The sequence below is a fragment of the Equus asinus genome, chromosome 2, assembly GCF_041296235.1.
Source record: "Equus asinus isolate D_3611 breed Donkey chromosome 2, EquAss-T2T_v2, whole genome shotgun sequence".
Lineage (NCBI taxonomy): Eukaryota > Metazoa > Chordata > Mammalia > Perissodactyla > Equidae > Equus > Equus asinus.
In genome coordinates, this window is record NC_091791.1 from 10,999,101 (window position 1) to 11,013,519 (window position 14,419).

Sequence of the window (14,419 nt, forward strand, 5' to 3'; positions counted from 1 at the left end):
CTTTCGAAGGTATTTTACCATTTTTTAGTTTGAGAACCGGTAAAATGCCACGGTGTAGATAGAACAGATGGTTAACAGAGAGTTCATTAGGAGAAAGTCAAGGAACCTTGTTGATTTTTGTTTGTCCTCTGTCCTCACCAAGAGTGGGATTGCCAGATGCGCATAAACCCCATTTGATCCCCCAATGATGGCTCAGGGAAACTAAGGCCGCAGATGGTGAGTGGCAGAACCACATCTCTCGTCTCCAAGTCCAGGGCTCGTCCTGCTCAATCAACCGCCCGAGCCTCTATCAAAAAACGCACTGCGTGCCCATGACGTTGCCAGCCCGTGATTGTGTGCTGGGGAACCAGAGACCCCGGGAAGGGGAAGGACCCCGGGGGACCAGACAACCAAGATTCTAACCCCTGTATAGTGTGAGTAGGGGGATCTTACTCCTGTCTACCAGCAGTCAGGGCCCCGCGGGGTCTCCCGTGCCGGCCCGCTCCGCCGCCCCGCCGCCGGCCTCCCGCCACAGGCGTCGCTGTGCGCTCGCGCGGCCCGGAGCCGCGTTCCGCCGGGAGCAGGCGCTCGCGCCGAGCAGGGCTTTCAGTTTCTGGCGCGAACTTCCGCCGTTCCGAAGTTGCGCGGCGAATTGGCGCGATGTCGGGGGACAGCAACGGCCGTCGGTCCGAGGGCGGGGGCCGGGGCCGGGGCCGCGACCCGCACCGGGATCGCACGCGCTCCCGCTCTCGCTCGCGGTCCCCGCTGTCGCCCGTGTCCCGCCGCGGCGCCGCGCCCGAGCGCAGGGAGGCCCCGAGCTTGGAGGACGCAGAGCCGTCGGATTCCGGGGACGAGCTGGTGGACCCCGCGAGCTTGGAGGCGGAGACCGACCACGGCCTGTGCCGCCAGATCCGCCATCAGTACCGGGCGCTCATCAACTCGGTCCAACGTAAGGCGGGGCGCGGGCCGGGCGGCGGGGCGGGGGCAGGGCGCAGGCCCCGCGCGGCCGGGTGGTCAGCGGCGCCCGAGGGCAGCCGCGCGCTGCCCGGCCCCGCCTCGGTTGGCTCGCTGAGTGCTCCCGCCTCCGTCGTGTCGATCGAGCTGCGCGACCTTGGCGGGGCGCGCAGGTTCCCGAGGGGCAGGACGGCACGGCTGGAGGACAGGCGCGGTCGGCGACTCACCGGAGCCTGGACGGCAGGAAAGGGGAGAGGCGGGACGCAGACCCCTGGCTCCTGTCCTTGCTGTCAGCGGGTGCCAGCCTGTGGTCGCCGGCCCAGCAGCCGCAGCGTCACCCGATAACTAAGAAATGTAAATCCCCGGACTGCACCCCAGACCTACCCACTCTGAAACTGTGAGGGTGGCCCGCCCATCTGTTGTTGGGGGGCTTCTGTGGCTTGCAGAGTTTGAGGACCCCTCTGTTAGGAGTGGAGCCCTTTGGGTGAAGGTTCCAGGGAGTCTGGTCGCCTTTTAAAGTTCATGCTACTTAAGGGGTGCAGTCACCTTTCTCTTCCCTTGCGGTTTAGTTAAAAAGATAAAGGTGTTTGAAGTAATGACCCAGGGAGCAGGGGGCGGGGCTTGCCTTTCCTGCAGGTGGTCGCTTTGTCAACGACTTGTCCGTGAATGATGCGCGCATTCCCCAAAGCTCCTATTTTTTAAATAGAAAACCGAGAGGATATACTGAATGCCAGCGACAAATTAACGGAGGTTCTTGAAGAGGCCAACACTCTGTTTAATGGAGGTAATTCTTTATTTTATGCATGGAAGCTTTTTGTTATAAGTTTTAGAATAATTTTAATTAGTTTTATGTAAGAGCCAAGTTACTGGCATCAAACAATTCCCACGTTTATAAGAGTGCTTTACTAGTTTTGGAAGCTTTTTCTTTGTAGCGATAATCCTGCATATAAGCATATGATGAGAGCTTTACGGGAAATTCTGGGGGTGGGGCTTGCACTCTGTTTTCACAAGCCCCCCGGGTGTTTCTGTTGCTTCTTCAGGTTAGGGAATTGTCAGGTGTTATTTTTTGTATTTACTGCTGTATCCCCAGGATATACGTGTTGAATGGATGAGTTGAAGAACTGAGCTGCTCTCTGACATCCTGTTTCTTTGCCTGTCCTCCTCCCAGTCACCCCTGCCCCCACGCCCCAGCTCCTTGCTGTTGGTCCACCTGTAACCCAGTGGGGGCGGCCATGTCTACAGGTGGACCTGTGTGTGTGTGTGAGAGAGAGAGAAATCTCAGAGCCCTGAGCTCTAGACCTTGGTGGGGAGGCTTTAAAGAATCATCTTGGTTTGAATTAAAAGCAGCAGCCGTGTTGCTGGTGGCAGTCTGTTCCATGACGGAGGATAAGTCAGGGGTACCACCTGATGTGGGCACTGGGTCACAGAGCCGTAGGACAAGTCTCCAGACCACTTTCCCCTCTGGGCCCCTCCCTAACAGTTGTGTGGGAACAGAAGCCGGGAATGCAGACAAATGCGGCAGTACGGAATCAACAGGACTTGCACTGCCGGACTGCAATTCCTCGCGTTCTTCCAGGACCAGAATATTTATTTCTAGTCATTCCCTAGTGTGGCTACTGGTTTAAATGTTGTCCCCTTTTAGCATTTTTCTGTCTGTCTGCTGTCAGGTTTGGGTCTGTCTTGCTCTGGCCGCAGCTTCCTGATCATTCCCCGACGTGGTCTGCCACATTCGATAAGTCCCATCAAACGCTTCCTGAACGGAGCCCTTCCTTTCACCGGGTTCCAGTCTTCCTCTCCCCGCTTCTGCTTTTTCTTCTCTCCCACGCCTGCGTCCCCAGCCAGTCTCCCCAAGGTTACTCTTGACTCATTCACTCCCATGATGTCTTACTGTGCATCTTATTCCTTCTGGATGTACAGATCGTTTCCCCCTCAGCTTTTTCCCCTGGGCTGACTGGGTCACCTCTTGAAGGCAGAATTATTCACTCAGCTGGGCTGTAAGAGGTGGTCAGCAGACACAGGATTCTAGGTCCTTGGCATTCATGGATTTGATGGTCTCAGTTTTAACTCGTTAGAGGCCTTAAAGCCATCCGTGACAGGTTTGCACTTTCTCACAGTTCGTGCTGTGAGGCTAATAAGTGACGGAGACCGAGGACACCCCGGGAGGGAGTCGTCAGCATCTGCCTCTGCTCCATTCGCTCACGCAGTGTCACTTCCGCAGTTACTCCTCCAAAATGAAATTGAGGAAAAAAATAGTGTCTAAAAACAAAACCTGGAGTCAACAAGTTCACCAGCCTGAAGAGTGTTCAGGAAATTGATGATTCAAATAAAATGGCTTCAAGGAGCAAGCCAGCGTTGGCGTTTCTGTACTTGAACTTTGCCGTGTTGGTCTCTTCTTGGCTTCCTTTTCACCTTTGCAGGTGTTCCCAGAGCACTCTTTCACACTCTCTGTTCCCTACTGGGTCTGATTGAGCCCCGTCCCCTTAGCCCTGCTGTTTCCTCCAGTGGGCCCTTCCCTCATCTTCCCAAACTTCATCCTCGGTTTTTCTGCCCCATTCTCTTCTTGTCTCTTATTTAAATCTTGTTCTCTTTATAGCTTCTCTTAAATCCCATGTCCTCTGTCAAACCTGTTTTTTTTTAAAGATTGGCACCTGAGCTAACAACTGTTGCCAGTCTTTTTTTTTTCCGCCTTTTTCTCCCCAAATCCCCCTAGTACGTAGTTGCATACTTTTCAGTTGTGGGTCCTTCTAGTTGTGGCACGTGGGACGCCACCTCAGCATGGCCTGATGAGCGGTGTCATGTCCGTGCCCAGGATCCAAACTGGTGAAACCCTGAGCCACTGAAGCGGAGCCCACGAACTTACCCACTCGGCCATGGGGCCGGCTCCTCAAACCTGTTTGGATCATCCATCCTCGGAGGTCACTTTCCTGCTGCCTGGAGACTGCTGATTTCGTGGTTTGTGCTGCCATGTGGAGGTGTGGACCTCCTGCTGCCTGCCTAGCGCATGACCAGCATTTCACTTGAGGCTCCTTGACAGCTGACCTATTGCTGGTCAACAAACCACCAGGCCAGGCACAGTGCCTTACACCGCGTGGCATTCAGTTTGACTTACCGTCAGCCCAGGTGATAATAGTGACTAGGATGGGTGACAGGAGTCAAGGGCAAAGCCAGTGTTCGAGGTGATAGAGGTTTTGTTAAACTGGGGTTAGAAGAGATTGTGGTTTGGTTCACAGGGTAGGAAAGCTGGAGAGGGAGCTGGCTTGGAGGAAGACTGGTCAGCCTCGAGTCCAGGTTTTGGTAAGTTGGGCAGGGAGCCAGTTTTTAGAGGGAGACGGGAATGTTTGCAATTGTTTTTGGAAATTTAGGGAAAATATCTGTGGATAATGTGTGTTTTGTAATGCCTGGATTTTCCTGCTTTTTTGAATAGTGTCCCGAGCAAGAGAAGCAGTCCTAGATGCCCATTTTCTCGTTTTGGCGTCAGATTTGGGCAAAGAGAAAGCAAAGCAGCTGCGTTCTGATCTGAACTCGTTTGATATGTTAAGATATGTTGAAACTCTAGTAAGTTCAAAGCTACAGAATCTTAAAAAATGTTTCATCTGTCACGTATCGTATAATTATCTACTTTGCTTATATCCGAATGTCAATGGGTTTTTGATTCGCTTTTCCTTTTTTGTTGGTCTCAGATTCCTCCAAAGGGATTTTACCAAATTAAACAGACAGTAGAGCTGTGTGGGGAAAATAGGGGGGGAGCTCAGAGCACTTTGAAAATCTCAGTGTTCTGAGACTCTGGGTGCTATGTTTATTTACAAATGGCCAGGTTTTCCTGAACTGTCAGTTGATAAGTGTGCTGTGACCCGGGACCTTTGTCCTGGCTGGGCAAAAGCCCACACTGCAGGTGGCAGAGCTCAGCTGAAGATGAGTTGGGCCTGGTGGGGGGAGCATGTTTTGGTCTGCCTTTGAGAATATTTCAGAAATATACAGATATGATTGGGGTTTTACTTTTTTGGGTTTTTTGTTGTTGTTGTTTTATTTGCCTCTTCATAAGTTTGGTTGTTACCGGAAATTTTTAAAACTTTTCCTTGATGGATTTACCAAAAAAGTACCATGACACTGACCTCGTATCTTACTCTGTTGGCATTTTTTTTTCTTGGTTCTACACTGAGCCAACCTCTCTTCTAGCATTTCTGCTAGGACATTGAATTTCTGACTGGATGTTTGTTAAATGGTTACTAAAATGATTTAGTACCATGAGGTCTGACCAGATAAATTCATTATTTTGTAAAGGTATGAGGCTGATGAGATTTTTGTTGTTTTTAAAACCTTAAAAATTTTTTAATTTAAATTTAACACCTTAAAATTTTCTATCTTTTTAAAACTTTTTTATTGTGAAGTATAATGCATTTAGAAAAAGGCACACTAATGTACAGCTCAATAAATAAAGTGACTGTATATTGGGTTATCTTTTTTAAAATTACTTTTATTTATCAGGGTAAGTTCTGTACTTTAAATAGCATATCAAAATACATTCCAGAAGTCTTAAAGCATTCAGTGTAAAACCCTAAATTAAAAGCTGTCTAGTCTCTGGGTGGGAAGCCCTTTCCAGATGTAACACTAAATATAGAGACTATGGAGAAAAGATTGACAGTTTTGACCAGACAAAAACTGAAATAAGCATGTCGTAGGATGGGGCGGCCGGGGAACGGAGCGGGGCTGACCGCACCTCTGATTGGGATCTTGTAGCCTCTCTTTTCTTCAAAGTTTGATTACCTTTCATAGGGTTAAGTTCTCTGAGGGCTTTTTGATTATTGTTTATATGTGATACTCCCATTTTAATTTGCTAACTTGTAGGTATTGTATAGTTTTATAATGTAATAAAAGTGTACCTTCATAAAAGTAAATTTAATAGAATACATTTTCTGTGAGACAGTTTAAGAGAATTATTAGACTTCTGCCACCTCTTCCCAGGAAGGCAATTTTAAGATGAACGATTGTCTCACTGATGCCAGGCCACTGCTCCCTGGATATACTGAGACACAAGCTGACCAGCGGTCTCTGGGAAGTTGGCTGAAAATGGAAACCTGAAAGCTAGCTAAACTTCCCCATTCTGTCTGGAATTTTTGATTTGGGATGTGATTTTATATTTTTATGCTAGTACAGTTTTCCTAATACTTTAAAAATGAACTACTTGTGATCCAGAAATCCCCAGTGGGCTTGGTTCTTTTGGCATACCTAAACCCCTCAGCCTGCCGACGGGCTAGAGCAGGGTTTCCCAGCCTCGGCACTATGGACATTTTGGGCTGGGTGAGTCTTTGCTGTGGGGGCCTGTACTGTGTGTTGTAGGATGTCGAGCAGCATCCTGGCCTCTACCCACTAGAGGCCAGGAGCACCCTCCTAGCCAGTTGTGACAACCAAAATGTCCCCAGATGTTTCCAGAAGACCCTGGGGAGCAGAATTGGGCTGGATGAGAACCAGTGGTCTAGGTCATCTCAGTTTTTCACCAAAAGGTTCTAAGTGCATTGAGGAATATTTTCTGCCAGAAGAAGTTACCTTTGAAAATAGGAATTTATATATAAAATTATCTTTATAATAAGAAATTTAGCCAACATGTTAGGACACTGAAAACTGGCTTTGTCTCCGGTCTGTTAAAGTTTAGTGATACAAATTATTGGATGTGGTGAATGATTGCTTGTGGCTTAACTGGGGTTTTTTGTTTCCCTTCATTTTTGTAGCTGACACATATGGGTGTAAATCCGCTAGAAGCTGAAGAACTCATCCGTGATGAAGATAGTTCTGATTTTGAATTCATAGTCTATGACTCCTGGAAAATATCAGGCAAAACAGCAGAAAACACCTTTAATAAAACCCATACATTCCACTTTCTGTAAGATTATTTTAAAAATCTGACAGACCAGTCATTTGTAAACCTTAAATTGTTCTTTATTATAGGGACAAAAATTATTTGGTGTTGTCAAGGTGACAATCATGATGCCATTGTTTGGAGACTTTCTAAACTTTTAATTCAAAAGTTCATGAAATCTTGATGTAGATGGAACCTCATCCTGCTTAATTTAAGCAGGAAAGGCCATGGGCAAGAACCTCCCTACCAAGGCCCTCTGCTGGCTCCTTTGCTTTCTAGAATGTGAGACTTGGGTCTGTGGCATAAAGTTGGGCTTTGTTTTGTCATCTTTAAAATCCTTATCATGTAGGAGGATGATACCTCCTATGGATGGTATTGTAAGATTCTACCAATAGATGTAAAGTGCCATTTATTATAATTCCCTGTTGGATGGATGATCATTGACCTATATTTGAAGACTACTTGACTTCAAATATAGTCACATAAACTGCCAGTTCATTTTTTGGATACAACTCTAATTTTGAAAAGTTTTCCTTTATACTCAAATGAAACTGGCTTCTGTCTTAATTTCCAAGCTCAGTCCTATGGAGAAACTAAGAACAGCTCTTAGTGGTTCTTTTGTAAGACAGCCTCAAACACATTGGTCATATTCCCCAGAAGACTCTTTCTCTAGGGTGACCCCCCAGGTTACTTCCTCCTCTTCTGATTCGCCCTTCTAAACCTCCTGAGATTGGTGACATCTCGGTTAGAGGGCTTGGGAAATGCAGATATAGTAGGTCTGTGGCGTGGGGCCAGCCGTCTATTTTTAACAAGGCTTTGGGTAACTCAGATGCCCAGAACCACTAAATATAATACAGCATAGAGATCAGACTTCTTTATTATAGGATAAAGTCCAAATCTTTGTTTTTTTGCTGTTCTAGGCTCTATCATAAACCCTAGGATCTAAAGATAGCCTTTTGTGGTGTGACTTACTAAACTTTGTCTCATCATCCAGCTCCACTTCCAGCCACAGTGAATTACTCACAACTTTGTGCACTTGCACTTGCTGTTCCCTTGGCCTACAATGTCCTTTCCCCTACCTTTTTCCGTCTGGTAAGGGGTACTTGTACATAGGTTCCGACTTGGAAGCCCCCAGTAACTTCCCCAGACAGGTATCAGTGTCGGATCAGATTTCCCAACTAGATCACTCCTGTAGCCAGGTAGCTATCTCCGGCCGAGTCTCTCACAGCACTTGAGTAATACTCTTGGTGCAGCACTGTAGGATCTACCATGTTACGCTGAAATGGATCTGTCTGCATGAAAATATATCTGTCCCTCTGCACTGTAGACTTTGATCTCCACATGGGTCCATATTTTGGGGGGCCTTGATCTTTACATGATGCGTATATTACTGTAGCTTTAGTCTACATTAGGGCTTCTTATGAGGGGTGGGGTACAGGAGGTCCAAAAGGGAAAGGAATCCCATGGCCGCTGCTTGACCTGTAATCCTAAGACAGGTGTGTTCTGTGAGCCTCTGCCCTGGCTCCTCCGGTCAGAAGGCTGTTAACTCCAGTGGAGCTGTTTGTTCCCCTTCCCCACATGCTCATCCTTACTCTGATCTCTGAAGTTGGCTTTGCAAAATAGATAGTAGGCTAGCTGGGGAGACCACAGGCATATTCACTCGCTTACTGTTCAAAGCAAAATATGAAGGTGTTTGAGGAGGTATTTGTGGCTGAGTAAAGCTCCTAGGAGTTCTTTTAGAAACACAAAGGGAGCAGAAGCGATGTCACAAACCTGACAAGAGTCTTGGTCTGATGTCAGCTCACACCATAACTGAGGCTTGGTCTGAATTTGCCCATACTATGGTAACTGCTTTCAGATAGTGAAATTTGTTTAAAAAATAAACAAAGACATGAAAACATATTTTTCATTAGGTTGGGTTCAATACAAGGAGAGTTCCCTGTGCCAAAGCCACGAACCGATCGCCCAAGAAAAGTTCCTATGATAGAACAACGTCGGGAAATGCCTGCCCAGGTTTGTTTTTTTAATGTTGCTTTGTAAAACACCTCCAGTTAAAATAGCCATTAATGTAGCGTACATGCAATTTGGCCATCTTTTCTAAGCTGTAGGGTCTGGAGTCAGGATCGGCCACTTCATCATTTCATTTAAGCCTTTAAACATTTTATTGGATTGCCCACTTGTCTTGGTTTTAACTCATTTCTGTAGTTTGGATCAGTTCTCCTAAACCAGGGCTTCTCAGTGCCAGCACTGTCAGCGTTTGGGGCTGGATAACTTGGTTGTGATAGGCTGTCTGGTGCACTGTAGGATGTTTAGCAGCTGGCTTGGCCTCTTCTCACTAGATGCCAGTGGCATCCCCCCTCCCCAAGTTGTGAAAACCAAATATTGGCAGATGTCCCTGGGGGGCAAAATCATTCCCAGTTGAGAACTACTGTTCTAAACTTCCCTTTCTGTATTTTGCTATTTTATGTTTAACCTGAAAATGATTGGTTTGGTAATGTTGCTCTTCTGTTAAAAATTTAACGTAAAAATCTTACTGAAACTAGAATTTTTTTTAACTATAAATTGTTTTCTTTTTGGGGAAGATTAGCCTTGAGCTAACATCTGCCGATCCTCCTCTTTTTGCTGAGGAAGACTGGCCCTGAGCTAACATCCGTGCCCATCTTCCTCTACTTTCTATGTGGGACGCCTACCACAGCATGGCTTTTGCCAAGTGGTGCCATGTCCGCACCCGGGATCCGAACTGGCAAACCCCGGGCCGCTGAAGCGGAACGTGCGCACTTAACCGCTGTGCCACCGGCCGGCCCCTAACTATAAATTTTAAGATGAGGATAAAAACTGCTAGCAATCCCCAATAAAAGACTTTTAGAGGAGTTTGGGTGTGTAAGAGAGCAGAAAAGGTTAACAGGCAAGCAAGTAGGTCAGTCTGCTTGATGACTACTTTATATTTTCAGCTAAAAAGAATGGAAGAATCTCATCAAGAAGCAACAGAAAAAGAAGTAGAAAGAATCTTGGGATTGTTGCAAACATATTTTCGAGAAGATCGTAAGTATGATACCAAGTTCAAAATGGAGAAGTTTGTATTTATCAGTTAGACGTGTCACTTTCAATGATAAATTATTTCTATTTCAAAGGCATTTTCAGGTATATTTGGTGTTTGAATTATTTTGGTTCTTTCTTGGCATATGTATTTAGTGAGGCTTCTCCCCGTTAGAAATCCCATGTGAGAACATTGGTGAAGTAACTTTGCATTGTTAGTTTTAAAAGATGGGGTACTTTCTCTGTTACAAAATAAAACAAGCCATAGAAGTGAGAAAAGTAAAAAGTCAAGTACCTATTCCACCTCGCCTCACTCCCCAGAGGTAGCCACTTGTAAAACGTGTATATTTGCAGATTATCTTATGTTTATGTCAGTCGCATAAATATATAAGTACTTGGGATTCCTTGTTTTTTTAAATGCTTTTTTGGAAAGCTAATCATAATACACATTTAACAAATCCTCTATTAGTCGATGAGGAAGTTCTTTGTAGCATTTTACTCTCGTATAAACGGCTGAAGTGAAAAATCTCATACACAGCTTTGTGCACTTGTATCGATACTTCTGGAGGACAGCTTTTAGAAGAGGGTTGCAGGTCAGTGGGCACACGTATTTTTAATAGACATGCCAAATTGCCCTCCACAAGGGTTGTATTGGCTTACATTCCCACAACAGGATAAGTCCCATTACCTTTCTCTGGCTAACACTAGAGAGTATTGGTCTTATTGATAAGCAAAAATTGCTTTTCCCGTTTTGAAGAATTTCTTCCTCTTTCGTCCATAGCGGATACTCCTATGTCCTTCTTTGACTTTGTGATTGATCCACATTCTTTCCCCCGCACAGTGGAGAACATCTTTCATGTTTCCTTCATTATAAGGGTAAGATTTAAGATTATTTCTTTGTTTTTATATGCGTTTAAAAGGATAAATAATAAATCTATAGATGGGAGCTGGCAAAGGTGTTTGTCCTAACCAGTATATATTTTAGACCCATTGTGGCAAAACATTAATTGACGTGTAGGCAGAAGAAATGAGCTAAAACAAGAAACAAGCGAAAAAATTGTGTGCTTGCTTTTATGTTTTAGAAATTATTTAGTGAAAGAATTGGCAAAATTTGAATATGGAACTATAGATTAGCTAACTTTCTGGTAAAATGTTAAATTTCCTGGATTTAATAGTTGTCATGTTATGTAAGAGAATATCCCTGTTCTCAAGAAACAGACACTGAGGTATCAGGGGACAGGGACAGGTTGCCTGTGGTTACCCTCATACAAATTAATAGTATAATTTATTTATAGAGAGAGTGGTAAAGTAATGTGGCAAACTCGAACAATTGGTGAAGTTGGGTGAAGGATGTATAACAGGTCTTTACAGTAGTCTTGTAACTCTTGAAGTTTGAAATGATTTCTTAATAGAAGTTTCAGAAAAAATGTACTATGGAAATTTGCTCTGTCTTTAGTCATATATCAGGTTGCATTCCTGCACACGTAAGATGAATTTGATTTTACACTTAGGCAAAAATCTTATATTGACCGAAGTATTTTCCTAGAAATGATAAAAAGGCATATTTTGCCAACAGTAAATGATATAATTATGCATAATAAAATGTGGAGTATTCAGAAATATGTCTGAATCAGTTAAAGAGGCAAAACATTTAGAGATCTCAGGATGGAGGCTATGTCTGGGTGAAAAGCTGATTTAGAAACCTGATAGATAAAGAAAGTAAAGATGTTAGAGAAGTCTTGTCCTTGTAATCTCCTCATTATTGTTATGATACATCCTGATTGTCTGAAATATAGAATTTTCTAATTAAGTAATATGTTTCATCCCATGGCAATAGGTTTTGAATCTAAATTTTAGTCTTCTCCTAAAATCATGTCTGTGTTTTAGGATGGTTTTGCAAGAATAAGACTTGACCAAGACCGACTGCCAATCATAGGTAAATGATACTATGTTCAGAAAAATTACTTTTAGAGAAAATATATTTGTTTTTAGAGTTTCTGAAATGTTTTTTACTAAATGTAAATAACCTTTCATTTTAGGTAACAAACTTTTACAATGCTGTGCCTTGCTCAGCTGAAAATACTGAAAATGTGGTCATAGTTTAAAACCAATGGATTCATCTATGTCATTGACTCAACATCTACTGCTGTAAAGATTAATAAGAAATAATATAATTTCCCTCAAATGTTAATATAGAAAGTTTGTAATTGCAGTTATTTTTGTAGTTTCCTTCTTTCTGTTTTTCCTGAAGACAGCTCTGTCTCCTCTCCCTGAGAGAATCTTTAATTCTTAGTTAATAGTTTCACACTCTCCATCACTCTTTTCCTTCTAAGGTCTCCTGCAGAGAATGAAGTATTGCATTGCCATTCTTGTTACTTTAAAAATCCTTAATTTCATATTGGACTCACTAAGGCATAGCTAGTGCAGAGGTTTTCAAATGATTAGAATGTGTTACTCTCCTACAACAACTCAGTGATGCATGAAATCCTGATAAGTATGTCATATGATAAGTATCGTTTCGATACAGGTTTCATTCCTATTATCAGTTTCTGTTCAGATTACCTCTTCCGATTTGATAACCTTTGAAAATTTGTCTTTTAAACAGAGCCTGTTAATATTAACGAAGAAAGTGAGGGCATTGACCAAAACACCCAAATTAGGAATCAAGGAATTATAGCTTTGAGTTATCGAGACTGGGAGGTAAAGCTCTGCTTGTTGCTCCGGGCTAGTTCTGTCCCTGACGTCATTTGCTGTAACCCAGTGACCACATCTTCTTTGTTGTCTTCCAGGAGATTGTGAAGACCTTTGAGATCTCGGAGCCTGTGATTGCTTCAGGCCAGAGCCAGCAGAGGCTAAGTGCTTGACGCTAGCTGAAGGTAACATTTCCTATGGGACAGCTGCACATTTTTATTAAACTTGACTTGGCATTCCAAACCATCCTACTTTTTCACATTCTGGTGAAATTTGGATTTTGCCTCCCTCTAGTGCCCCATTCTTAGAACTGTGTGTACTGGTGATAAAGGCAGAGCAGGACCTAGTTGTTGCAAATTTCCTTCTTTGGATTAATTACCTTGGAGTTATTAAGATTTGCCGTTGATAGAGGCAGAGCAGGAGTTTGTTCTTGGTTTGGCTCCCCCCACCCAACAAAGTGATAAATTAGATAAGTGGAATATTGAATCCTCCCATCAATTTTGTTCTCTGTCCTATTAGATTTGCTTATTTTATAGGTACAAAGTGGAAAAGGAGGATTAGGACAGAATTACCTTGGAATGATGTTACTAAATGGGCAATTCCGAAACTTGAGTTATGCTATGAAATAATGCTTCATTTTTGTGAAGGAGAACATTGCTAAAAGAAAATCTTAGTAATGGTCTGACATTCTCTACTACACACAGCTATGGATGGGAATCAGGAGCCCTGGATTCTGTTGGCTCTGCCCCTGACTTTAAAACATTGGGCAAGGCACCTAATTTCACTTAGCTTCATTTTCTTTATCTATAAATCTACCTATAAAATGGGGGGCTTTTGAATTAGATTATTGCTAAGGGTTTTTTTCTTTTTCCTAGCTTAAATTTTCTATGATTTTGATATTAAAATTAGCTTTTTAGTACTTAATGTAAACGCTTAACGTGCCTCACTTAATTGAGCTTCTTTTGTCCCAAGATAATTGAGGGAAAGAGAACAGACATAAGATACGTAATGTGGGTTAACCTGGGCCCTACTCCCTAAGGAAGGACTAGTTAGATTTCATTTATGTATATTAAATGAACTTTTGATTTATCATTTATCAACTGTTAACCAGCTATTTTTTTTTCCCTTTTTAGGACTCAAAATGGATAGTGAGATCCAAAAAGGAAAGCAGCATGTATTGTATATATTGTATGATTAAACATTTTTAAAGACAGATTGTTTTTAGTAAAATGTAGCTTTTGATAGTTAATCAATTTGTCCTGGTTGTCTTTGATTAAAGGAAATTCACTGCCATATTCACAAATAATTGTAGTTACTCTTTATTTTCTGATCATGGGAGGGTTTCTCCTTTCCCTAGTCGTGTCCCATTGGAAGTTTTTTAGTTAGGTTGTTAATGGTTTATAGATTATCGTTCTTTTGACATCTCTTTAGTTGTAAAGTAGTCAAGTCAACAAATTATGGTTACGTTGAACCACATGAAATTGTTGTTTTTCTAAGTAAAACATCAAATATCAGCAATTTCCTATGACTCAGCCTGTGATTTACACACCGGAAAGTATTGAGTCCTCTGCCGAGCCAGGCTGGACTACTTTCCTAGCAGCGCCCCCTGGATCCATTTCACCAGCAGTCCTCTCTTTGCACACACAGCTGCTCATCGCCACAGAGGAAACCATATAACGGAGTGGAGCAATGCTACACCCATACTTCTCGTCTTTGCTGAGCCTTCAGGTCTGTCCTTGATGTTTTCTGAGTCCTTAGTTGCTTCCTTTTCCCATTCCGCAACTTTCTACATCCATCTTTTCTCACTTCTCCTCTCTGGGATCAAGAGGTGGAGATGTCTCTTGTGTGGAAGGCTCTGGATTCTAGCTCTTCCTGCATCCTCAGGTCTCTGCTCTGTCAGTCATC

At 43.5% G+C, this 14,419-nt stretch overlaps 1 protein-coding gene across 1 annotated transcript; it reads left to right on the plus strand.

Annotated features, from left to right (window-relative positions):
- The first annotated feature begins 307 nt into the window (after nucleotides 1-307).
- NSMCE4A (NSE4 homolog A, SMC5-SMC6 complex component) lies at nucleotides 308-13,820 on the plus strand. Its single transcript, XM_044749605.2, has 11 exons — nucleotides 308-928; nucleotides 1,640-1,717; nucleotides 4,358-4,488; nucleotides 6,660-6,811; nucleotides 8,701-8,800; nucleotides 9,739-9,829; nucleotides 10,605-10,699; nucleotides 11,711-11,759; nucleotides 12,429-12,523; nucleotides 12,613-12,699; nucleotides 13,648-13,820. Exons 1-10 carry the CDS (start codon nucleotides 640-642, stop codon nucleotides 12,685-12,687), a joined length of 1,155 nt encoding a protein of 384 aa, XP_044605540.1. The 5' UTR covers nucleotides 308-639; the 3' UTR covers nucleotides 12,688-12,699; nucleotides 13,648-13,820.
- Nucleotides 13,821-14,419: the final 599 nt, after the last annotated feature.

What these genes read in the sequence shown, in the direction of transcription:
- NSMCE4A (XM_044749605.2), top strand. Translation starts at nt 640, where the DNA reads ATGTCGGGGGACAGCAACGGCCGTCGGTCCGAGGGCGGGGGCCGGGGC. An exon ending in CAACACTCTGTTTAATGGAG is followed by an intron (nt 1,718 to 4,357) that starts GTAATTCTTTAT and finishes TTTTTTGAATAG; the next exon opens with TGTCCCGAGCAAGAGAAGCA. An exon ending in GTCGGGAAATGCCTGCCCAG is followed by an intron (nt 8,801 to 9,738) that starts GTTTGTTTTTTT and finishes TTATATTTTCAG; the next exon opens with CTAAAAAGAATGGAAGAATC.